The sequence below is a fragment of the Eleutherodactylus coqui genome, chromosome 1, assembly GCF_035609145.1.
Source record: "Eleutherodactylus coqui strain aEleCoq1 chromosome 1, aEleCoq1.hap1, whole genome shotgun sequence".
NCBI classification, from domain to species: Eukaryota; Metazoa; Chordata; class Amphibia; order Anura; family Eleutherodactylidae; genus Eleutherodactylus; species Eleutherodactylus coqui.
Genome location: NC_089837.1, coordinates 204,259,166 through 204,285,547, shown reverse-complemented (window position 1 = coordinate 204,285,547; position 26,382 = coordinate 204,259,166). Strand labels below are relative to the sequence as shown.

Here is a 26,382-nt window from a genome sequence, read left to right as displayed (position 1 = left end):
AGGATTCGGATTTGCAGCACTGGACGGCGCAGAACTGTGGGTGGATGATAGCTTGCTCGAAGCACTTTCTGCCATCCAGGACAGGACCTGCTCACACTGCTCATTTTCTAATAAAGGTCTCCCGCGTGGACCCATTAATTGGGCGATGAATGTGGGGACGCCAGAAACGTGCCTCTCTCCTAATCGCGCAGCAGTCGGCTGCGACACACCTGGATCAGGAGCTCGGCCTGTGCCCACACCCTCACTTGGCCCTCCGCGTCCTCGGCCACGTCCACGTCCACGTCCTCTAGGCTTACCCCTACCCCTCAGCATGCTGTATTACCAGTGATTTGATTTCACAGGCAGGAAATAAATTGGCGCAAGCCTGCAGGCCAAATATAATGTTTTCGCTTTTTTGCAAACGGAAGACCCCACTGCGTATATTCAATGAACAAGAAGTTTAATATCTGTGGTGTGGCCCTCAAAAAGTGTCACACAAGTATAGTGTAGCAGAGTTATTAACTCTAGCAGAGCAGGTATTTGCCAGTCAGGATACACAATAGCGCTAGGCTGCAGTAAAGCGTAGCTGGTTGCGTCTGATTTTTGTACATTGTACACGCAGCACACATGTACACGCAGACCTTAGGACTGACACTGGCTGGCCAAATATAATTTTTTTCCTTTTTAGCAAAGGGAAGCACCCACTGCGTATATTCAATGAACAAGAAGTTTAATATCTGTGGTGTGGCCCTCAAAAAGTGTCACACAAGTATATTGTAGCAGAGTTATTAACTCTAGCAGAGCAGGTATTTGCCAGTCAGGATACACAATGGCGCTAGGCTGCAGTAAAGCGTAGCTGGTTGCGTCTGATTTTTGTACGTTGTACACGCAGCACACATGTACACGCAGACCTTAGGACTGACACTGGCTGGCCAAATATAATTTTTTTCCTTTTTAGCAAAGGGAAGCACCCACTGCGTATATTCAATGAACAAGAAGTTTAATATCTGTGGTGTGGCCCTCAAAAAGTGTCACACAAGTATAGTGTAGCAGAGTTATTAACTCTAGCAGAGCAGGTATTTGCCAGTCAGGATACACAATGGCGCTAGGCTGCAGTAAAGCGTAGCTGGTTGCGTCTGATTTTTGTACGTTGTACACGCAGCACACACGTACACGCAGACCTTAGGATTGACACTGGCTGGCCAAATATAATTTTTTTCCTTTTTAGCAAAGGGAAGCACCCACTGTGTATATTCAATGAACAAGAAGTTTAATATCTGTGGTGTGGCCCTCAAAAAGTGTCACACAAGTATAGTGTAGCAGAGTTATTAACTCTAGCAGAGCAGGTATTTGCCAGTCAGGATACACAATGGCGCTAGGCTGCAGTAAAGCGTAGCTGGTTGTGTCTGATTTTTGTACGTTGTACACGCAGCACACACGTACACGCAGACCTTAGGACTGACACTGGCTGGCCAAATATAATTTTTTTCCTTTTTAGCAAAGGGAAGCACCCACTGCGTGTATTCAATGAATAATAAATGTCTTCTGGCCCTGCCTACACAATTCTATCCCTGTAGTATTAATGCCGGGTGCAATGCTCTGCACAGCCGGTTTTGAGAAAAAAAAAAAAATGCAACACTGCTAACAGCAGCCTGGACAGTACTGCACACGGATAGAAGTGGCCCTAGAAAGGACCGTTGGGGTTCTTGAAGGCTACACTAACTCCTAACACTCTCCCTGCCTAACCCCCACTTCTGTCCCTATTGCCGGGCGCAATGCTCTGCAGATCCAATTTTGGACAAAAAAAAAAAAAAATACTGTGCTAACACAGTACTGCACACTAGTAGATGTGGCCCTGAGAAGGGCCGTTGGGGTTCTTGAAGCCTACACTGACTCCTAACGCTCTCTCTACAGCAGCACCAGCAGCAGCACTTTCCCTCAGCTAACTCACAAGGCATGTGTGGCGAGCCGCGGGAGGGGCCGATTTTTATACTCGGGTGACATCTGATCGCCCCAGCCACTCACAGCAGGGGGGTGGTATAGGGCTTGAACGTCACAGGGGGAAGTTGTAATGCCTTCCCTGTCTTTCAATTGGCCAGAAAAGCGCGCTAACGTCTCAGAGAGGAAACTGAAAGTAACCGGAACACCGCGTGGTGTTTGTTACGAGTAACGAGCATCCCGAACACCCTAATATTCGCACGAATATCAAGCTCGGACGAGTACGTTCGCTCATCTCTACTGCAGACCTTCAAAGTATGCAGAGAGTTATAGTTTTCCCAAAATCTTTGAGGTGAAGTTAGAAAAAACTGCTGCTGTTGCGCGTCACACGGCTTGTTCCTCTTTCCATTCTTTAGGTAGGTATATATAAAACAGTGGTTGAAGGCTGACTGTGGCAGGGGACCACACAGACCTATGTATACATATATAAAATGGCATAGACATAAATCTGTGCGGGCCCCATCACAGGCATTTAATATACTTCTGACCCTTCTATGTTTTGGTAATACCTATATCTTTGGAGTTGGTGGAGGGCCCCAAGTAAATTAGAGGGACCCCAATAATTTAGCTGCTCCACATCCTAGACACCTTTAGTAGTCTGGCCCTGGTTATATTACACAGATGGGAGCATACAAGTATTTACATATCATATACAAATAAACTACTGAGTATACCAACAAGATCTAGAATGCATCAAACAGTATACACAAAGAAACAAAATAACAAGAAGTAGTCATGCAGTATTGTTTACCTGTCTGCAGCATAACCCAAAGTCAGAGCACCTATCAAAAATCCCAGGTTCAGTGAAGCTTGAGTCAAGTCAAGTTTCCATGCATCTGTGCATACCAGGTTGTACTATTGGAAAACAAAACACACACTTATTATTCTTCTGTCATACGAAATGCAAATAACAACCATAATGTAGTGTATATATTGCCCTTTTATAGAATTAGTCTATACTAATACTACTAAGCGACTTCTTGCTCAGTGCCCTATCGGGGGCTGTCTATAGACAGGCCGACGTTCATCTGTAATAGCTCATTTGGGTGACTATTGGTCTGCGTACAGGTCCCCTTACCTAGCACTTCACCCAACGTCTGTCATATGTGTTCCTATGGTTCTGAATAAAGTTGTGATCACTTCACTGACATAAAAAATGTTGTTTGTATATTTATTTTAGGTAGTATGGTTCTGTAATCTGAATCATATTAGGGTGAATGCCCACGGATGGATTTCTGCCTTGTTTCCTGCAACAGAAATTTGCGCATGAATTCCGCAACTATGAAGTTCTATTGAACCTAATAGCTGTCGTCTGCCAATGCTCATATGCGAAAATCTACAGCAGATTTCCGCAGTGTAAAAAAAATGGTGGCATGTTCTATTTGCCGTTGATTTACGTTGCGGGAGGTCTCCATTATTACAGCGCTAATGGAGACCACAGAAGTCCGCGATCACCAGCAGGCACTTTTTTGTTTTTAATCACGGTACTCCGGGCGGCATAAATCCGCAGGCGTATTCTGCAACGCTTATCGGCATTAGCCCTAACTTGTATGTATGATACATTCTATGTAGATATGTAGCCAATTTACGGAAATGTTTAACTCGCTTCTAAACAGGAAAACAGACGCCCCACCCCCATCAGTTGTTCTCTGGACTGATGTGTTCCTGCACTGAGCTGATTTCTACAAAAGCAGACAGCTCTGTCCCTACTGCAGGTCCAGCTTGGTACTGCAGGCCAGGTTCTAACTGAAATGAATACATCAATGTTCATGTTAGGGAGCACACTTAAATGAAGATGTGATCCAGTTGCCTGTACAATGAAAGGCTAGGAGCACCTCTGTGTAGAACAGTAACCAATGGAACTTTGATCCCTTGATTCTTTGAATCAGCAGATTTCCCAGAGGTCAATATGTTATGGCATATCATGTGAATAGCCTGTAAGCAATGCTTACAGAGTCTTTATTTTTTCACAAGGAGACATATAATACTTCATGGTTACAAACTTACAGGGTGGCACAACAGACTTGATATTTACAGATCAGCATGAAAGGCACAATACACTTGATGACTGCAGATAACGCTTTTTAGTCTATACTGTCAGTATGTGTCCTCAGGACAGGCTACTCCCAACCCCTAAAGTTCCTTCTTGGGTGGTACTTGTGGAGTTACACAATCCCCTGCATATGCTTCTGCCCAGTACCCCCATAGGTCTTCACAGCTACAAAAGTCACTACTTACAGTCAAAAATTGGCTTACACTTTAAATATAAATATTCGGGTCAAGTGATACTGCATTTAAGGTAACAGAGTCATAAAAACTCCTATCTATTACATAAAGGAGGAAATAATGACTACAATTAGATGACTACATTAACAGTGTCAATAAAAAAACAAAATCTTATTTACTGCTGTAATTATATACGGTGTTGGGCTCTACAAGGCCAAGTAAAGGACGCACTAAAGGTGACATTAATAATGTAAGACTTGAAAGTTGCAAAGACTGTTGTACACTGATACTGAGTTACACAGAAACTGTATTGCGTATGCCAAAGACTGACATCTGGCTGGGATATAAACTGGGCTGCGTTCCCGGTATGTCCTATGTAGCAGGTGAATGTTTGGACACGCTATATCAGAAGAAGATCTAATTTGTGAATTAAGAAGATATCATACTGCCTAAAACACCTGTTGTAGGAAAGAGCTGTCTCTTAAATTGGTTCTTGTCTTACAAATTGATCTTTACTGTGAGGCCGTATTTACACAGCAGAGAAAATCGCAGAAGTTCTGTGCATTTGCGTGACAACAGCTCGCACTGTGCCCTACGACGTTGCTTAGTCCCCCGTTCCGGTCTCTGTTGACAGCTACAGTCCTGCCTGATTTATGGGACGTCACAAGTGCTGCAGCCAAAAACAGAGCTCAGCGACTGGAGCAGAATCTGAAACTGGTACGTCACCTGTGCTAAAGCAATGCATGCCATATATACTGCAGAGTGGGTTCCTATTCAAATGAATGGGACATTTAGCTGGTAAGGATTTTTTATAGATTTGATTTGAAACCAAAAAGTGCCAGCGAGTGATTGCGTCTTTCTGCGCGGATTTTCGCGGTCTCCATTCCTTGATCTCAATGTAAATCCGTGGTAAAATAGAACATGACACAATTTTTTTCCCGCTCGCGGAAATCTGCGGTAGAAATCCGTATGTGTGTGTTAGCAGGCAGAAAGCTATTAGCTTTAATAGAACCTTGCCATTGTGGAATTGAATCGCAGATTTCTGCCGCGGGAAACCCACTGCAAACCCGTCAGTGCATTCACCCTTAAAGAAGGAAGAATAGGAAGCATTTAACCCTTTACAATCCACTGTCTGATGTCTTCCTACATTCTGATTGAAGCTTGTACAGCTCCAATGTCAGAAGGTTATTCTGACAGGGTATTCTTATGATCTATTGCCAGCCACTCCGCTGTCGGAGCCTCTCTGGCGCACACACACTGGCTTTAGTCAGCAGATGGCATCGTTGTATAACAGCAAAAAGAGAAAGCCTTTTAGGAAACCCTGAATCCAAAATTGGATTGGAAAGGATGGATGCACACAGAACTTGCACACATGTTAAAAAGGAACAAAAACATGTTTATCAAATGGAAAGAGAGGGGAATATCTAAAGAAGAATATAATGCGGTCTGCAGAAACTGTAGGGTAAGTGTCAGAAACGCTAAGGCCTCCTTCCCACGAACGGATTTCCGCCGCGTAATTCGCGGCGAAAATCCGCTGCGTTGCCCGCAGCTATTAGGTTCTATTGAACCTAATAGCACAATGCTCACGATGCGTAATTCCAGCGCGGAATTACGCACCGCGATTTCTCCCGTCCTCACCCGCAGCATGCTCTATTTTCTGCGGGTGAGGACGGGCTGTACGCACTGACGGCTTCCATTGCAGTCAATGGAAGCCGTCCGTTCACGCTATCTCCCGCTGTAACCAGCGGGAGATAGCGTGAAAAAACGCCTTCCCGCCCACCGCCGCGCGTCATCTGACGCCAAATGACGCGGCCGGCCGCGTCACGTGACACGGCCGGCCGCGTCACGTGACACGCTCGGTGACGCGGCGGTGGTGGGCGGGGAAGCGATTTCACGCTATCTCCCGCAGGTAAGTATAGGTGCTCTGGGGGGCGCCGTGACGGGCTTCACTGCGTAATATTACGCGGCGGACCCCGTCACGCTCGTGGGAAGGAGGCCTAAAGCTAATAATGAATTGAGGCTTGCAACAAAAGGCCAAAAGCAAAAAAAAAGGATTTGGGGAGTATGTCAAAAAGCAAAAGAAAAGTCAAAGATGCTATTTAGGGATGAGCGAACGTGTCCGTTACGGACACATCCGCACCCGGACACCGGCTTTGCCGAACACTGCAGTGTTCGCGCGTAAGTGTCCGGGTGCCGCCGGGGGGCGGGGAGATGCGCGACGGCGCGGGCGGCAGTAGCGGGGAACAGGGGGGAGCCCTCTCTCTCTCCCTCTCCCCCCCACTCCCCGCCGCACCCCCCCGCGCTGCCACGGCGGCCCCCGAACTTTTTCGCCCGAACACTGAAGTGTTCGCAAAGTTCGGTGTTCGGGCGAAAAAGGGGCGGAGCCGAACGTGTTCGCTCATCTCTAATGCTATTGGATGCTTACAAAATGAAAATGGTGAATTGGTTAAGAATGATGTTGATAAGGCAAAACTTTTAAACACCTATTTTGCATCTGTTTTCTCTCAGAAAGTGGATGGAACATCAACTGATCTTCCCTGTGCTATTGGGGGAATAAAAGAATGCAGGCTATCCAAAGGCAAAGAGATGGTGAGGGAAGACTTAGCTAACTTAAATGAATTCAAGTCTCAAGGTCCAGATGAATTACATCCTATGATACTAAAGGAAGCAGTGGAGGTAATTGCTGAACCACTTGCCATAATCTTTAAAAATTCCTGGAAAACAGGAGTCCCTGAAGATTGGAAAAGGGCAAATGCTGTCCCTATCTTCAAAAAAGGGAAGAAGTTGGATCCAGGAAACTACAGGCCTGTGAGCCTGACTTCTATAAAGGGGAAGATCTTTCAACAAATTATTAAACAGCATGTATGCAAATACTTGGATAAAAATGGAGTAATTAACCAGAGCCAGCATGGGTTTGTAACAAACAAGTCATGCCAGACTAATCTAATTTCCTTCTATGACAGAATCACTGACTGGGTTGATCAGGGAAATGCGGTGGATATAGTATATCTTGACTTTAGTAAAGCATTTGACAAAGTAACTCATACCATACTTATTGAAAAGATTACCAAATATGGGATTGACAATGCAACTATTAGGTGGATTCACAACTGGCTGAGTGATCGTACTCAAAGAGTGGTCATAAAAGGCTGCACATCCAAGTGAAAGAATGTGTTAGTGGGGTACCACAAGGCTCTGTCCTAGGCCCAGTGTTGTTCAACATTAATATAAATGATCTGAAGGAGGGAATTGATGGAAAACTGATCAAATTTGCTGACGACACAAAGCTAGCAGGGATAGCTAATACTAGGGAAGAGAGGGAGAGTATTCAAAAAGATCTAGAAAAGCTTGAACAGTGGGCTGCGACTAACAAAATTGTATTTAACAAGGAGAAATGCAAAGTCCTACATCTGGGCAAGAAAAATGAAAAAAGCACATACAGAATGGGAGGAATAGGGCCAAGCAGCAGCACATGTGAAAAAGACTTGGGTATACTAATAGATCATAGACTGAACATGAGTCAACAATGTGAGCAGCAGCAAAAAAGGCAAACACAATTATGGGATGTATTAAGGGAAGCATAGAGTCTAGATCACGTAAGGTAATTATTAGAGATGAGCGAGCGTACTCGGATAAGCGGTACTCGCTCGAGTAATGTGCTTTATCCGAGTATCGCTGTGCTCGGGGCTAAAGATTCGGGTGCCGCTGCGGCTGACAGGTGAGTCGCAGCGGGGAGCAGGGGAGAGCGGGCAGGAGAGAAGGAGAGAAAGATCTTACCTCCGTTTCTCCCCGCTCTCCCCTGCAGCTCCCCGCTCCGTGCCGGCACCCGAATCTTTAGCCCCGAGCACAGCGGTACTCGGATAAAGCCAATTACTCGAGCGAGTACCGCTTATCCGAGTACGCTCGCTCATCTCTAGTAATTATCCCTCTATACTCTTCCTTAGTCAGACCTCATCTGGAATACTGTGTCCAGTTCTGGGCACCCCACCTTAAAAGAAACATATACAAACTGGAGCAAGTTCAGAGAAGAGCTAACAAGATGGTAAGCGGTCCGCAAATCATGTCCTATGAGGAACGGTAAAAGGATCTGGGAATGTTTCGCTTGCAAAAAAGAAGGCTGAGAGGAGACTTAATAGCTGTCTACAAATATCTGAAGGGCTGTCACAGTGCAGAGGGATCATCCCTATTCTCATCTGTACAAGGAAGACTAGAAGCAATGGCATGAAACTGAAAGGGAGGAGACACAAATAATAGATATTAAAAAACACTTTCTGACAGTGAGGGTGATCAATGAGTAGAACAGGTTACCACGGGAGGTGGTGAGTTCTCCTTCAATGGAAGTGTTCAAACAGACAAATATCTGTCTGGGATGATTTAGTAAATCCTTCTCTATGCAGGGGGTAGAACCTGATGACCCTGGAGGTCCCTTCCAACTCTACCATTCTATGATTTTGTGCCCAGCTGGCATCCGCGCATACTGCTCATTATTTCTTCTCTTCTGTACTGCAGATGGTCTGCACGGCTCACCATCAGACATGCACAGTACAGATTTTTTTAAGTCCCAGCTTTTCCCTTCTTTTCAGTTGACTAAGGGCCGTCGGTCAGACGGCTTCTATTGACTTCAATAGAAGCCGCCAGTACAGAATCCGGACAAGAATAGAGCATGCTGTGATTTTTTTCTCTGCAAGTGGAAAATCACAGTCACTTTCTGCTCGTGGGCAGGAAAAAGCGCTTTTCCATAGCATGCTATGGAAGGTATTTGCTTCTGAATCCGGAGGTGGACGCCCGCTCTACATTTCGCAATACAAATTCAGTCGTGTGCAGCCGGTCTAAAGTTCTTTCCAGCATTAGCTAGCTGAATTTTTCAAGCTGTATTTTGAGACTACTGTAGCTCCCATGCTACATTCATGATTGTTAACATATGTTCAGCTATTTTGTTGTGTGCGTCTATTTTACTTATGTATATCAGCATATAAAAATTTATGTTTTTGGCTCTATTGCTTTCTAGCTTCAACACATCTTTATTTAAAAAATTTTACAGACTTCTTAATACAGATGTGTTTACTGGAGAACAGACCCATTTACCTCCGAGATCTCAGGGTATGTTCACATGCACAGAATTTACTGCGGATTTTCCACTGCAGAACATCTGTAGTGGAAAATCCACACTGATTAGTATGGATTTTGACGCTGATTTTGGTGCGGATTTTACCCCCTCATTTACATACATAGTAACATAGTATGTTAGGCTGAATGAAGACAATATTAATCTAGTTCAGCCTGTTTTAACCTCCCCCCTTGTTGGTCTAGACTAGAGGAAGGCAAAAACCCCAATGAGCCAATTTAGCTCATTTGGAGGAAAAAAATTCCTTTCTGACTCCATAATAGCAGCCAGAGTAATCCCTGGATCAACAGCCCCACTGGTCACCTAATGTCTATATCCTGTAATATCATAGCGCACTAGAAAGACATCTAATCCCCTCTTAAACTCCTCTATGAATTTTGCCATCACCACATCCTCAGGCAGAGAGTTCCACAGTCTCACTGCTCTTACAGTAAAGAACCTCCTTTTGTGTTGGTGATGAAACCTTCTTTCTTCTAGACGTAGAGGATGACCTCTTATTACCTTACCGTTGCAGTCCTGGGTATAAACAGATCATGGGAGAGATCCTTGTATTGTCCACTAATGTATTTATACATAGTTATTTGAACAGGTGGAAACTGCACTGAAAATATGCGGCATACATTGACACGTTGTAGTTTTAAAATCAGCATGGCATGTCAATTCTAATGCAGATTTAATGTAGATTTTTTTACTCATCATATGGGCAAGAGTTTTAAAATCTCATCCAGATTGTAGAAAATCTACAGAATGTTCTGCTCTGCATAAACAAATCTTTAGGCCTCATGTCCCTGTGTGGGTTGGATCCCGTGCAGGGAATCCCACCTGGAATCCATCGGTGCCCCCCGCCAATGCGCCCTGTTTACTTGCATTATTTCAGCGGCAGTGTCTGCGCGTGTCTCTTCACTCCTGGGTTTAGAGATGTGATTTTAACATTAGAAAGCCCTATTAACTTTCTCACTATAAAATTGCGTGAGAAAATCGTGGGTAGCAGCGACGCAATGCTACATTTTTCTCAAGAAAAAGGCATCACTGAACCTACAAAATTGTGTGTACATAGCAGCGATATTACAGCGATTTTGTAACAGGGATATTGGTGTCACCCGTGTGAAAGAGGCCTTAAACTACACAACATGTCGTAAGGTAATGGGCATTAAGGATACAGCAACTTCAATAAATCATTTCAATAAATGAGGAAATTTAAGGCCCATGGCATGAAAAATTTACACATTTTTAAGAAAAGTATGTTTAAACAAAATGTGAGATTTTGCCCTGTTTCTAGTGTCCTCGACACTTAAAAAAAAGTGACAGCAACAGCAGAGGATCCTGGAGTTTCTCCCATTGTTTTCAATGGGGAAACCTCGCATCACACAGCATGCACTTAGCACGTGATGCCATGCTGCTGCAGGCCTTCATTGAAAGCAATGGGTGATGTGATGATGCGAGGGCACACCCAAAGATAGAACATGCCACAATTTTTTTTTCTCGCATCACACCATGATCCGATGTGGGAAAAGATCGCTCATGTGTATAACCCCATTCGGAAGAATAGAGTTCATATATGTGTGAGATTTGTGGGACTTTCTTGGCTGTGTGAAAACGGCCTTAAGGTGGTTTTACACACAGGTTTTTGTAGCAGATTGCAGTTTTTTGGGCCAATGCCAGAAGTGGGTCCAGCAGGAGGGAGACATTATAAGAGCTTCCTTTATATTTCCTCTATCTTTTGAATCTACTTCTGGTTTTGTATAAAAAAAACTACATAAAAAACTGCCAAAAAAAAAACAGTGTATGAAACCAAAGGCTGGCTTCACAGAGGCCGTAAATGCTGCAGAATTTCCACAGTCAAATGTGCTGTGGAAATTCTGCAATATTTATAGTACAAGCCATATGGATGAGATTTCAAAAATCTCCTTTACATGATACAGAAATTCTCACTTTAAAAAAAATTATTTTTAACAAACAAAGGCTAGGAACACCCTTATTAAAGTTAAATAATGGAAAAAAATTATAGAAATACCAGTCCTCCTAGCTGCGAGAAGCATCAGATGCAAATCCTGGGCCTGAAAAGGGGGGGCAGACCCCTCTTTAGTTTTAAAGTCTCTATGAACTACACCTCTGCCATCTTCTTTGTGACATTACCGAGAGGTTGGCTAAGTGGATGTGTAGATCTTCCCAATGGAAGCCAAATGTAATATTTTGTCCATATTTCCCCAGGAGGCGCTCTGAGCGGGAAACTATGGCTGCCATATTTCAAAGCATGAATTTAGCAATAATCTGACATCAAACACCATATGTAACGGATTAGTAGTCCAGCGGTTCTGTGATTCCATATGTTCCAGGGGATCGCACAGCGATGGGATGCATGCGCTGTGTTCACTGTGCACTTCCGATTCAGAAAATATGCCTGGTTATTGACTACAGTTCTTGGATAATTTAGAATCCTATTTATTATTTTTTATTTGTCTCTTCTCAGCAGCTGGATATACCAGTCAGTGACTCTGTGAGAATGTGCTTTAGCCAGAGCAGGAGGACAATGAGTTCATTAGCATGGAACAAAGGCTTCCTGGAGTGTCCCGAAAAGAGCAAATGGGATCAAATGCCCCTCTGTACAGGTGTGAAAGGCATTTTGACAAATATTGATAAATACTGGTGATAGAATATACACTTGACAGCACTTGTGCTTAATTTACCTAGTTGTTACTGCAGATACAGGAATGCAGATATCAGAGACAATAGCTGACAAGAAAAAGATGGGTAAATCTACCAGTATCAGTTCATTATAGAAGAGAGCATAAAGAGTGTGCAGTAGGGCGGGCCAGACTTAGTGAAGAAGCAGAACAGGGTTGTCACGGTGGCGCCTCTGCTCTCTTACATTAGGAAAGGTATGATTCGACTTCTGGCAGGTGGAAAGGGGAATTGTCACATTCGTGACACCAGTCATGACCAAGGCCTGTGCCAGACAAAATAATGATATAAAAAGGAGAAAAATGAAATACAACATGCCTTTTCCCTGAAGTGTAGTGCGGTACCTCAGTGCAGATGGTGAATGGTGCAAAGAGACTCCAGGAAGTCAGAAGTAAGGGTAAAAACATTGAACAGTTTATTTCTTTTAGCACAAGAATCTTCCACTTATTCAATATAGTTCAGAATTACTTTACATTTCTTAGTACAATTCAGATTTGAGGTTTCTTTAAGGTGTTGCATTTCTTAGCTCACTTTAATTAGAGGTAGCAATAGTACAATTGAGGCATATGCAGATATGAAGCTCAAACTTTCTATCTGGGCAGCAAATAGGATCTTTCTGACAGTAAATAAGCACAGGATTTTCTCCTATCCTCTATGCTTTGCCCTCATGCTTCTCTTTCTTTAGCTTCTTTTATTCTCCTGATTTCTGACTTTCCTTTCTTAGCAAGCATTTTTAGTTACTTTAGTCTTAGGCTGATTCTCTTCTATTCTTTCTAGTACTGCGATTTCTTTATTGACTTACGGTTACTCTAGATTCTTGCTGAAGCTGATTTATTTATCTTCTTTTCTTTCTCTTAGTTAGGCATACAGAAGTTTTGGGCTACTCACACTTTCTCTCCATCCCACCACACTGGTTCTCAGCTTTTGCTTGTCAGTCCTAGCACTTCATCTACTTCTCCTCTTCCCAGTCTCTGTCTCTCCAGACTGTTCTTGCCTCTCCCTCTCCAGTCAGTTTGTTCTTTTCTCTCCAGTCTGTAGGGTGCACCCCACAGAGCCCCTAGACTCCTCCTACCTTCCCACACTCCACCAACCTGCTCATAGAACCTTTCTTCCTATCATAGGCTATTCATGCCCTTAAACTAGGCTGTGCCCTGTACCAGTAAAGTGTGGTTGACCAACAATTATTAACATATTGAAGTGACATGAACATATAATATCTACATCTCCTCAGAGTCTACAGGTCTTTATGGAGTGTACAGTCCTGTACACTACAGAGTGTGAAAGCTGTAAAAGTTTCCAATTTCCCAGGGGAAACGGGTCCCTAATCACAACTACTTGATCCAGGAAAAGGCAATCATAGCCCTTACCAAAATGACAAACTGCAAAACGATCAGCAAAGCTCGGGATCTTAAAACGGGGGTCCTGTAAACCAGGTGAAAATTGCAAAGTACCCAGTATTGGACATGGAGGAGGAGGAATGGGGAGGACTAAACAACGGACAAATGGAGATTCACAGCGCTTAAGCGTGACCTCCAAAGAAGATTATTTAGAGGCAGGCAAGTAAGAAGGGATGAAACTACAGAAGTTTGGACAGAAAAGTGTCAGAGAAAGTTTGCTCCATAAGAACCAAAGCTTTCACCTGAGCATGTCGACACCAATCTATGTGCTCTCCTTAAGGAGAAGCGTTACCTTCCTGACCCATATCATAGGCCTCTCACTAGCTAAGCAGAAATCTACTGCACACTGATGATGGGGTAAAACCCCCAAAACAGCTGTCTGTGTATGGATTCTGTCTGAGTTTTCAACTCCCAGTCATTGCTATAAGGCTTGTATAAAGAGTCTAACACTGGCTTGCAGGAAGGCTGCCTTCCAATAGGTGGCGCTGCAGAGGTATTATTCCATTTTCCATATTGAAACCAATCTACAACTCTGACTAGATGAGATGCTAAATAGTAGGCTTTAAAGTCAAGAAGCCCAATGTTACCTCTATCCTTAGATCCTTAGGTCTCGCTGCTTTTTTCACCTAAAAAAAGAGTTTGAATGGAGGAGAGAAAAGTAAAAAAGCTGTTTGATTTTAATGTGAAGGGTTTGGAAAACATAAAGTACCCAGGGAAGAATATTTGTTTTAAAGATTTGGCAACTACTGAAGCAAGTAAACATCCCTTTTACCCACCACAAGTAATCTTCCTGGACTGATTTTAGTAAGAGGGGGAAATTTAAAGAATAAGTTCTGGGCCACAAGGCAAGAGGATACCTACGTACTGTATTTAAGAGATGGAGAAGCCCACCTGAAACTAAAGTAAGATGCTAATGTACTTTGAAGTTGGGAGGGGAGCAGAAAATTTCTGCAACAAATCCACAATATTTTTTTAAAAGCGCTGTGACCTCTAATTCTACAGCATGCTTATTTCTGCAACAGAATTATGCTGTGAATTTCAACCCTAGAAAAATAAGAGTTAAAAATCTGCAGCAGAGCCGCAAAGTATAAACGGCAAAATCAGCACCATTTAGATGCGGATTTGGCCACTGTAAATTTGCTGTGAGTTTTTGGCTGCGGAATGTCTACAGCAGATTCATCACATGTGAAGGCCATTCTCACACTAATGGGTCGGATTCCGTATGCAGGAGCCCACAGCAGAATCCAACCCTGTTCCTGGCTGGCGTCTGCGCATACATGAATTTAGATTTTTTTTCTTTAAATCCTTTTTTTCCCGCGCCGTCACTAGGCAATGATGCAATATCCGTGACCTTTCTGCAATTTCAAACACGGAAGAGCTGCAGGTCGGACAGCTTTCATTGACTTCAATGGAAGCCGTCCGAACATAATCCACGCAAAAATAGAACATACTGCGATTTATTTTCCTCGAGCGGAAATCGCAATCGCTGTCCACTCATGTTCTATTTTTTTGGCTGTGTGTGGAATACAGTGGATCGTCCGTGCGGATGACAATCCCGGATTCCGCAATTAAAAACTAAAAAGTGGTTGTGGTTTCCACACTGAATGTGTCACTTAGGTCTCTAGCAGTTATGTAGCTACAACCCCTAGCATACATTGACAGCCACTAGCTTATAGGACACAATGAGAGTTGTAGTTTCACAACGCCTCAGATTCCGCCACATTGTAAGTAGACTAGTAATCCGCTACTCTCGTTAACAACTGCATGCAGAGCTGTGGTACTTGCTGTCCTTGGCAGAAGTAAACAGTAGAATGTCTAATGACTTTGCGGATTTTTATCTTTGGATTTCAGAGAATGGCTATCTCTTATCCTAGAAGTAATTTAATCAAGCATTTAAGCAAATGGCAAATTGCGTCAGACTTCTTAGAACATACAGTATTTGCAGCCCTGATTCATTTTATTTACCTAAGAACATGCAGATGTTTACACACATCACAACATGATACAGTGTTTAGCAATGATGTAATGAAATATCTTAATCTCTGCAAAGCCTCTAACTATTATGGACATCAAGTAGGTTGTAGTCATATAGACATTACCGCAGTGCTGAACAGCCTCTTCTCCCAAACAATGAGAAGTGTTCTCTCCAGGCTATGGCAGGGGATTAAACATGAAATGAAGTTCTAGAGAAAGTTCTGCATCACTTTGGGTTTCCATGGGTACAAGTAAGACGAGGACAAAATGACTAAATGTCTTATTGAAGCATGGTGAAGATAATAATGACTGAAACCAGTCACTAATTAAAATCCTTTGTGCTGTGTGACTAATAATTGGGATACAAGATGATTTTCTTCAAGGTCAGCATAAAGGTTAAACATGCTAAAGAAACTCGACTAATTCTGAGACTGGTTCATTACACATAAAGTGTCAGTAATGGTTTTATTTTGTCAACAGACTTTATGTGTCAAAACAACTTATAAGAAAGATGTCTGTATGTTGGCCTTCATACCTATAAAGTACAGTCATTTCATATTTATCACAAATATGCATTTAAGTAACACAAATTGAGATCAATTACAAAAGTGGAACCCCAATGGCAAATTTGACAGTTGCCAGACAATATTCCCAATTACACAATGTATCTACAGAATGATGTATTAAAAAAACGATCTAACATAGTAACTTGACATATGTCTGACAAGTTCATCATATTAACCCCCCAGTGTTGATCCAGAAGAAGGAAAAAAAAACATTACCCAAATGAGGTAAAAGCCAATTTTTTTTCATTAAAAAAACTTCCTGACTCCATGTCTGGCAATCGGAATATTCCCTGGATCAACAATCCTTCTGAAGTATTTAGTGACTATAACATATGTAGTGACTTGGACTGGCACTACAGAATGGAAGTGCTTTACCTGTAAGTTAGGAGCAACTGTTCTAACTACCAGCTCAGTTATGCTGGACTTCATTTAATAAGCAGAGGGAGTCAGGAAACTAAAGAGTTAAAGGGGTTGTCTCGCGGCGAAATGGTTTTTTTTTTTTCCATAGGCCCCCCGTTCGGCGCAGGACAACCCCAAAGGTTGTGGTAAAAAAAAAAAAAATTTATTACTTACCCAAATCCCCGCTCTGCGACGTCTTCCTTCTTCCTTCTTCTTCCTTCACCAAGATGGCCACCGGGATCTTCACCCACGATGCACCGCGGGTCTTCTCCCATGGTGCACCGTGGGCTCTGTGCGGTCCATTGCCGATTCCAGCCTCCTGATTGGCTGGAATCGGCACACGTGACGGGGCGGAGCTACGAGGACCAGCTCTCCGGCATGAGCGGCCCCATTCACCAGGAAGAAGACCACACAGCGCAAGCGCGTCTAAAAAAGCAAGAAGACATCAGAATTAGACGGATCCATGGCGACGGGGACGCTAGCAACGGAGCAGGTAAGTAAATAACTTCTGTATGGCTCATATTTAATGCACGATGTACATTACAAAGTGCATTAATATGGCCATACAGAAGTGTATAACCCCACTTGCTGCCGCGAGACAACCCCTTTAAGGTTGTTTAATCAGTTAGTTGGATCTGAGCTGTGACAAGCTCCCAGGAAAAAAAGGATGTTTCCGGCTAATTTCATATTGCACGGTTAGAAATTTATAACAGTGTTAGAAAACGGAAGTCAGGGGGAGTATGGAGTAAGGCAGTGAACAATTCAGTCGGAGTAGAGAGAGATGAGCCAAGATGGACATGGAGGAAGCTGACAGCCATGTGAAGACCCAGCTTCTCCTTCTCCTCTGTCCTGCTGTAACTAGAGACACATTATGTAAACTTTCAAGAAATCCTGTGTGCAGCTGCTTAGAAATCACCCGGACGCTGAGGGAAACTGTTTGTTTTCCCAAACCTGAAGTCCATTCAAGCCAGCTCTGCTTTCTACCGGACAGCAACCCCAACACAAAGCTTCAGACAAGCAGTAGAAAATCTTCCTAGGTATTTTGTGAGTACTAAAGAAAACCTGAGCACAGTGTTTCATGGTGGGCAATTTACTGTTAGTCGGGAGAAATGGGTATTTTCTCATCAGATCTCACTATATAGCTCTTCTTTATCTCAGATGCTACCTCCTCAAAAGTTGTTTATCCGTGTATAAAGTGTTAAACTGTATATAAACAATTTCTGGTGCTTAATATTAAGGTAGACAACCACGTGCCTGAAAGTAAAAGGAGTGCCTGTCATTTACCTACATTCGTGTGTTAGTCTTATTTCGCTACCAAACGCTTTTAATCCAGACTCTGGCGTCATGATCACCTAAATCTATTAGTTGTCCAGATCCCATTGTACACCTTCAATGGTGCGCAAGATTACAAAGAGCGTGCTGCACTTATCACCACCATGACACAGCTCCTCAGCCACTTCTTAGAAACCAGTCAGAGAGTGCAGGCCTCTTCCCACTTGTCACACCCTGCACATATATATGAAACAATACCTCAACAGTGCCACCTATTGGAAGGCAGCAATACCTAAAGTCAATGTTAGACTCTTTATACATGCCTTGCAACAACGACCAGAAATTGAAAGCAAAGTCAGAGCCAATGCATATACAGCTGTTTCAGGATTTTTGCCCTTCATCAGTGTGCAGTATGATTCTGACTTTGCTACACAGAGGCTTACATATAATATTCTAACACTCAAGATAGGCATCCGCGCCCTTTTAAACTCTTTTATGAAATTCACCATCACCACGTCCTCAGGTAGAGAGTTCCATAGTCTAGCTGCTGTTACAGTAAAGAGCCCCCTTCTATGCTGCTGTGGAAACCTTTTTTCCTCTAGAGGATGCCCCCTTGTTACAGTCACAGTCCTTGGTATAAATAAATTGTGGAAGAGATCTTTGTATTGACCACCTGATATATTTATACATAGTTATTAGGTTGCCCATCAGCCGTTTTTTTTCTAAACTAAATAACCCCAATTTTGATAACCTCTCTGGGTGTTGTAATCTGGCCATTACATTAATTACTTTAGTTGCCCACCTTTAAAACTGCTCAAGCTCTGATGTGTCCTTCTTCAGTACTGGTGCCCAAAACTGTCCACAATACTCCACCTGTGGTCTGACCAGTTATTTTTAAAGAGGAAGAACAGTGTCCCCATCATGTGCCCCTAGACCTCTTTTTATGCACCCCATGATCCTATTTGACCTGGCAACAGCAGCCTAATGACACTTTTACATCAGATGACAGTTGTCTACATGGCTGCACGAGCACTGATGTCACCGCTAAGGCTGGTAGCGCGTATGCAGAGTGTTTAGACTGACAGACCTCGCCACTTGATTGCTGAGTTCATACAGGCATTTTACTCAGCGCTTCACCTTCTATGTGAAGCACTGAGCGGGCAGCAACGCACAAATCTCACGCAATTTAAGCTTAACGGCCTTAAGCTTTAAGTTAACTAAATCCTCAAGTCCATGCCAGTTTTAGAGTGTATTTACATGGCTGCTTTTACAGTGCAGATTACAGCAATGTGATGCTAAGCATTTTTCTTGCAAAACACTTTAAATATCCCACCATCTAAAGTACATATTATTATCAAAAGATTCACAGAATTTGGTGATATTCATGTGCACAAGGAAAAAGGCTAACGGTCCATGTTGGATGCTCAAAATCTAAGCGCTCTCAGGCATCACTGCATTAAAAAGCGTCATGGTTCAGTAATAGAAATCACTGCATGGGCTTCCAGAAATCATTGTCTGTGAACACAGTGCAATTCACAAATGCAAGTTAAAGCTGTATCATGCAAAGAAGAAGCCACATATCAATATAATCCAAAAACAGCAGCATCTTCTCCGGGCCAAAGCTCATTTAAAATAGACTGAGGCAAAATGGGAAACTGTTCTGTGGGCATTTAAATCAAAATTTGAAATTCTCTTTAGAAACCACGGATGTTGTGCCTCGTAGACTCAAGAGAAGAGGGACCGTCTAACTTGTTATCAGCACAAATCCTGCATATCTGATTGTATGGGGTTGCATTAGTGGCACGGACAGCTTACACATCTGCAAAGGCACTTTCAATGCTGAGCAGTATATAAGGTTTTAGAACAACATATGCTCCCATCCAGACAATGTCTCTTTCAGGTAAGGTCTTGCATATTGCGGTAAGATAATTCTAAAACATATACTGCATCCATCACAACAGCATGGCTTTGCAGAAAACTCCAGGTGCTGAATTGGCTGCCTGCAGTCCAGACCTTTCACCAATAGAAAACATTTGGAACATTATGAAAGAAAAAATGGCAAACATGTTGTTGAGCAGCTAGAGTCTTACATCAGACAAGAACGGGACAACATTCTTCAACTTCAGCAATTGGTCTCCTCACTTGTTTACAGACTGTTGTAAAAGGAAGAGGAGAAGCTACACAATGGTAGACATGGTCCTGTTCCAACTTTTGTGAGATGTGTTGCTGCCAGCAATTCATTAATTAATTTTTTTAAATGACAAGAAAAAAATGTCTCCCTTTCACCTTTTGATATGTGTTCTATTGTTAATAAAATGTAGTTATATAAGATTTTCAAATCATTACATTCTTTGTACCGACTTTTTTGGACTTGGGGTTGCATAATAACGAGAATAGGGCCCAATACTGACCTTTGTAGTAACGGTGACCCAATCAAAGTATATATCATTAATAACCAGTAACTGTTTTCTCTTTTTTCCTCTATTGCTGAGCCAGTTATTTAATCACTTTCACATATTCTTGCCCAGTCCAAGCACTCTCACTATATATAGCACCCTTTTATGTGGCACAGTATTAAATGCTTTGGAAAAATCAATATATACAGAGCCAATGACTTTCGTCAGTCCAGTCTACAACTTACCTGCTCGTAGGAGCTGATTACATTGGTTTGACAACAGCGACCCCTCATAAACCCATGCTGATATGAAGTTATACAGCTAGTTTCCTCAATTGCTATGCACCAATCCAGTGGAACAGAACCCATCATAGAGTCCTTAAATATAAGAAACAATGGACTATCACATTACTTAATTCCCTTGTGTATGCCATCGGGACCCAGTGATTTATCTACTTCAATCTTTTTTTAATGCAGCTTTGCACTTCTTCCTGTGTTAGACTGGTGAGAATCAATGGAGAGTTTACTTTATCACTTTGCATTTCAGCTGCCATTCAAATTTCCTGAATAAATACGCTGGCAAAATGTAGCAGATATGCCTTCTCCTCATCACCCTCTACAATTCTCTCATTACTTTTTAAGGAGCCAACACTTTCCGTTTTTAATCTTTTTACTATTTATATAGCTGAAGAACAGTTTATGGTAAATTTTACTCTCTTTGGCAATGCAGTCTCTTTATCTCCACCTTTGCTGCTTTCATTTGCTCATACCTGCATTGGAGGCTCCATTAGGAGCCTCTGTATTAGATTTTATCATTTTGCACTATTTTGGATGGTAAAGTACCGATCACAAGAAACCTCATTATAGTCAGAGGGATCCAACAGGCACTGTCTGAGTCCGCCATATCAGGGATCTGTCAGTTCTATAACTTCTGTTGTTCTGCTTCTCTAAGCACCCTTAATGTCCCATTTAGACGGGACAACAGTTGTCGAAATGACTGCACCAATGCTGACGTCATCACTAAGCTCGTTAGCGCTTGTGCAGAGTGTTTAGACAGGTAGACTTCACTGATGGATCGCGAGCTTCTCGCTCACATTCTATGTGAAGCCCAGACTGGAGAGCATTTACACTTAGAGAGAATCCTGTGATCCAGCGACGTTTTTTATGCTGACTGAAAGCCTGATAACGAGAAGTGAACGAATAGTAAACAACTTTTTTGCATTTACACAGGACGATTATCGGTCAATTTTGTTCGTTTGAACAAATTTTGAGCAATAATCGTCTAGTGTAAATGGCCCTTAAGAAGTGAACAAATGAATTTTACAACAGGATAGCCAAATTAAGTGTGAACAGGTCATCAACCTTTGTCAATAGAAGCAGAGTACGTTGCAGCAGCACAGGCAAGTCAACATGGCTGAGACAACTATTTTCAGATCTGGGTCAACAACAATTGGAACCAACAAAAATCTTTGAAGATAGTCACTGATCTCTAGCAATCGCACACATGGAAATAGTTAACCCAGGGGCTACTTGACTCAGAGCTCATTAACATGAACATATGCAATTAAACGCTGCGTGAGCCCCGCAGCCTTTTACTGGTCTGTGTAAGGGCTGATGAGTCGATAGACAGCCCGCTACTGATGCGTATGGTCATGCGCAGTGTGGCTTGTTTCTTTCTTTTTAATTCCCAGCTGTTTCACAGTGGAGTTCCCTATGTATCGCACTGTACTGCATACGGACAGCGTAGCATACGCTGCCCGTACAAAAGAATAGAGCTCACACTGCATGATACACGGAGAAATAGAGCATGCTACGATCTTTTTCATGCGCGTATTTACACTCAGTGTTTACATGCTAATATAAATGGATCAATGAAAATCCATTAATTTTTATCATTGACTACATTCACCGCGAATCACGTGGCTATGCATTGCGTGCTTAATTACAGTTGTGTTAATGAGCCCTTACAGTACTGGCCAACAGTAGACATGATTGAGGATGCTCTTATTAAACTTTTGAATGTAAAGAGACATCCTTGGTTAATGAAGACGCTAGACTCAAGGACTAAGCTTTGAGTGCTGTATTATAGCAACAACTGCAGTTTATGCTGCAGGGATTATGTTAAAAGGTCAGCAGATGGCACTCTTAGCTATTAGTGCTTGCTAATGCGTAGTTCCTCTGTTTCCTTTGTCCTGAGTGAAATAGTTTATTCCCCCAAGTCTGAGTGTTGATGCTTTCGCTCAAGTGCTGAAATCTCTAACACTCCTTCCATATGCAGTGATGCTCGGGTCACTGGGTGCTGTAAGAAGGGAGAGAAGGCAATTTGTAATATATATTTTAAAAAGTTCTGCAAGGTTCTCTAAATCTGCAAGAATCAGAAGTCATATAAAAAGGTAAATAATGAAGAACCTTTTAACTTTTATTATATTTTTGGGATGGTGGATGGAAAAAACTGCAATTTTTTAAAATAGTCTTTGTGATTTGTTATTACCCTGTTCGCCATGCTATATAAATAATGTTACCTTTATTCTGAAGGTCATATTCATTACAGCAATAACAAATATGTATATTGTTTTCTTTCTTTTACTACTTTTAGTAAAAAACGTCCGTAAGTAGTAGTGTGTTCAAGTACGCAGTGTACTTACAACGTGCTACCAATCCCCATACACTATCTTTGCGTATATGCACGCGTAATATGGACCATTTTGTTATTATGCGATTTTTTTTTATTATGCGCGTGAAAAGAATGCAAGTGTGAGTGGCCCAATAGAAATCAATCAGCAATTGGCATTTGCAGCACGCTCAAAAAATTGCGTGCCCGAAGCGTAAAGACAATGCGCTCATATGAGAGAGGCCTCACTTTGCATTGAGGAAAATTTGAATTTGCATCACCACATTTGCAGAATCATGATTTTTTTTACAGTAATGTAACTGTAAATAGAACTTACTGATTAATGTTTTGGAGGGGGGAGATTAAGAAAAAGCAATTTAGGCAGTTCTTCTTCTAGTTTTTTTGGTTAGGGCAATCCCTATGAACTTATGATCCTTTCACAGCAGGTGAATTTGTTAGGCCTTGGCGGTCATTTCAATCTTCGCTCTGACAAAGCCTTTGGATCCTGCAGTCACTATTGACAGCAGCTATTGGCAGGGGTTTAACAGCCTGAATTTGGATCAGTTGTGTGGTCCAGGAACTAGTTAAAGATGTGACAAAGTTACATGGATCTTACCGTAATATTAAAAGAGTTGACTAGTTGTAAACAATTGATGGCCTATCCTCAGGATAGATCATTAATAGTAGATCACCCGCTGTACGTCACTCAGGACTCACGCTGATCAGATGTTCACCAGGCCATTGCAATCGTGTACTGACCTGAATTCTGCAAGAAGCAGATAGCTCCATTCTTACTGAAGTGGCCAGGCTTGGTATTGCAGGTATTCAAATTAATAGAAACTTGGCCTGTAGTACCAGGCTTGGCCACTATGAAGCTGTCTGCTACCTGCAAAAATCAACAGTGCACAAACACATCAGGCCAGTGCACTGTCCAGAACAATACTATACATTACAGGAAGAGTAGAAAATGATGACAAGTGTGAACCAACCCTACTGTACAATAAAATGAAATGAAATAAAAGTAAAAAAATGAAAACACAGAAAACTACTTAAATATCTACCAAGGAAATTTGATTGAAAGAATAACAAATAGACTAATCAGTCACAACACAAAATGTGTATTTTTCTCATCGTCCCTCGGCAGCACACAAATGGATTAATAGCTCTCCTAGGTACAATCAGAAAAGATAGGTTAATTAGTGATAAGTATATATTAATTAATTACACCTAACACTACTGTATATACACAGATGAAACATAACAAAAAAAAGGTATTCCCATTTCTACAAGTTATCCACTTTCCATTGGATATGGGATAATTTGATGATTGGTGGGGTCCAACTACTGAGAGATCCCTGATCCAGAAAAATCCCAACATAGCATCCCTGAATTTTGACACCAATGGCCACTCCATTCACTTTGAAAGGGACCACAGGAGATTTCCAAGTTCAAGCATTCAGCAATCCCCGGTGGTTCAACTGAAGTGATTGGCACAGCCATTGGTGAGCATTTGAATCTGTCTATTTTTGGCAGTTCCCATTGAAGTGAATGGCATGGCGGCGTGCATGTGCCACCATGTTCACTGCTGACAAATTTCATAGATGTGTTGGGAGCGACTTCTCTGGGTTTGTGGGGATCCCAGCAGTCAGTTCCCCAGCAATCGGAAAGTAATTGATAGATGATTACTTGCCAAGATGGGAATAAACCTTTAACAGCCTCCAATTTCTCAAATTTTCATTTTCATTCTCACTTTTCAAGAGCAATAGTTTTTCTTTTTTTGTCAACAAAGCTGTATGAGGGTTTCTTTTTTGCGAGACTAGCTGTAGTTCTTCATACATGGAATGAAATTTTATATATGCGAATGTAATGCTGGTATATGTCAGTGATTACAATATTAGGCCTCCCTCACGCAGACGTTTATGTACAGCGTTTAGGGCTGCGCTGAACACTGTACAACGCTCCCATTTATTTCAACGGGGCTGTTCACACAATCGTCAAAACGCAATGTCTTCAATGGGATTGGAATTCCCGCCTCCCAGCGAGAGATTGCTTTGATTGGTTCAGGAGCGCTGGCTCCGCCAATCAGAGCCGGCGCTCAATGCACCAATCACAGCCATTCGATTCATGGATGTGATTAGTGCATCCAGAGCTGGCTGTGAATGGCTGAGCCTGCTGACACTCAGTTCCAGTTCTCATGGAGACAGCAGGAATAAGAAGTCTAAGCACAGAGTTTAAGTGAAATGTCAACAACCCCTTCCTGATGAAACTGATAATAGAATTCTGTACTTCCTTTTTATCTCATGAAGTTATTCATCATTGCAATCCGAAACTAAACGCTTTTTGCCCTGGTTTAAGCATGAATTAACATTGGCTTTTGTTGAAGCAAAATTATCCCGTAAATCTTAGAAAGATAAAAAGTCACTTATTCTCCAACTCAGCAGTTAACTTTGTCTGACTCACATACTGTTACTAAAGAGCAAATGATATTGGAGGATTTAGATACTAATGACCCTGATGCACTGGCGTAACTATAGAGGATGCAGGGGATGTGGTTGCACCCGGGCCTAGGAGCCTTAGGGGGCCCATAAGGCTCTTTTTTCCATTTACGAAGCCCAGTACTATGAATAAAGCATTATAGTTGGGACCCTGTTACAGATTTTGAATTGGGGCCCAGGAGCTTCAAGTTACGCCTCTGCCCTGATGAATATTACTGTATGTGCAAAGACAGTCTTTACCTTGTTGTCCGCTGTTTAAACTGCCTCATCCCTGGCATCAACACTTCAGCTCCTATGAGCCCATAACTTTAGTTTATGGGGCTCTAAGGAACAAACAGCTTTTTTTAAAGCCAGCAAAGCGGCTCTGGCGGGATAGGTCAAGCAGACAATAATGTTGACATATACAATTGCCTGGGAATGTACTATGATTCAGGATGTTAGGCATTTTTTAATCCAAAACCAGAAAGCCAACTTTAATGTATGAGCTCTTAGCTTACCCCCGAATGTGCTATTAAACACTGTAAGCGATAAAGTGTCTTCAACAGATTCTTAATGCATGCAGACCATAGGCTATGTGTATGGACGGCTGTCACTCATAAAAACATTCTACAACACCTCTGCATTGGAACCTAAGGCCAGAGGTTCCATCGCAGATCCGGCTCAAGGTACTGGAAGAAAGAGTGCTGCATGCCGCACTTTTTCTTCTGTAGAAAAGCTAGGCACTAGAGATGAGCGAGCACCAAAATGCTTGGGTGCTCGTTACTCGGGACGAAATTTTCGCAATGCTCGAGGGTTCGTTTCGAGTAACGAACCCCATTGAAGTCAATGGGCGACCCGAGCATTTTTGTATATCGCCGATGCTCGCTAAGGTTTTCGTTTGTGAAAATCTGGGCAATTCAAGAAAGTGATGGGAACGACACAGCAACGGATAGGGCAGGCGAGGGGCTACATGTTGGGCTGCATCTCAAGTTCCCAGGTCCCACTATTAAGCCACAATAGCGGCAAGAGTGGGCCCCCCCACCCCCCGCACTGTCAGCGTAAAAGATCGTTCTCCTCTGCCATAGCTGTAACAGCTGTGGCAGAGAAGAACGATGTTTGCCCATTGAATTCAATGGAGCCAGCAATACAGCAGGTTCCACTGAAAGCAATGGGCTGCCGGCGATCGCAGGATGAATTGTCGGGAAGGGCTTAAATATACAAGCCCTTCCCTGCAATTCATCCAGAAATGTGTTACAATAAAAATATATACCGGCGTATAAGGCG

At 42.5% G+C, this 26,382-nt stretch overlaps 1 protein-coding gene across 1 annotated transcript in view; it reads right to left on the bottom strand.

The window, feature by feature from the left end:
- The window catches only part of SLC22A3 (solute carrier family 22 member 3), a 120,563-nt gene that overhangs the window by 60,640 nt on the left and 33,541 nt on the right, over positions 1 to 26,382 (bottom strand). Inside the window, exon 2 of the mRNA XM_066605430.1 lies at positions 2,729 to 2,832. Within this exon, the coding sequence (XP_066461527.1) occupies positions 2,729 to 2,832 (104 nt within the window). The remainder of the gene's footprint in view (positions 1 to 2,728; positions 2,833 to 26,382) is intronic.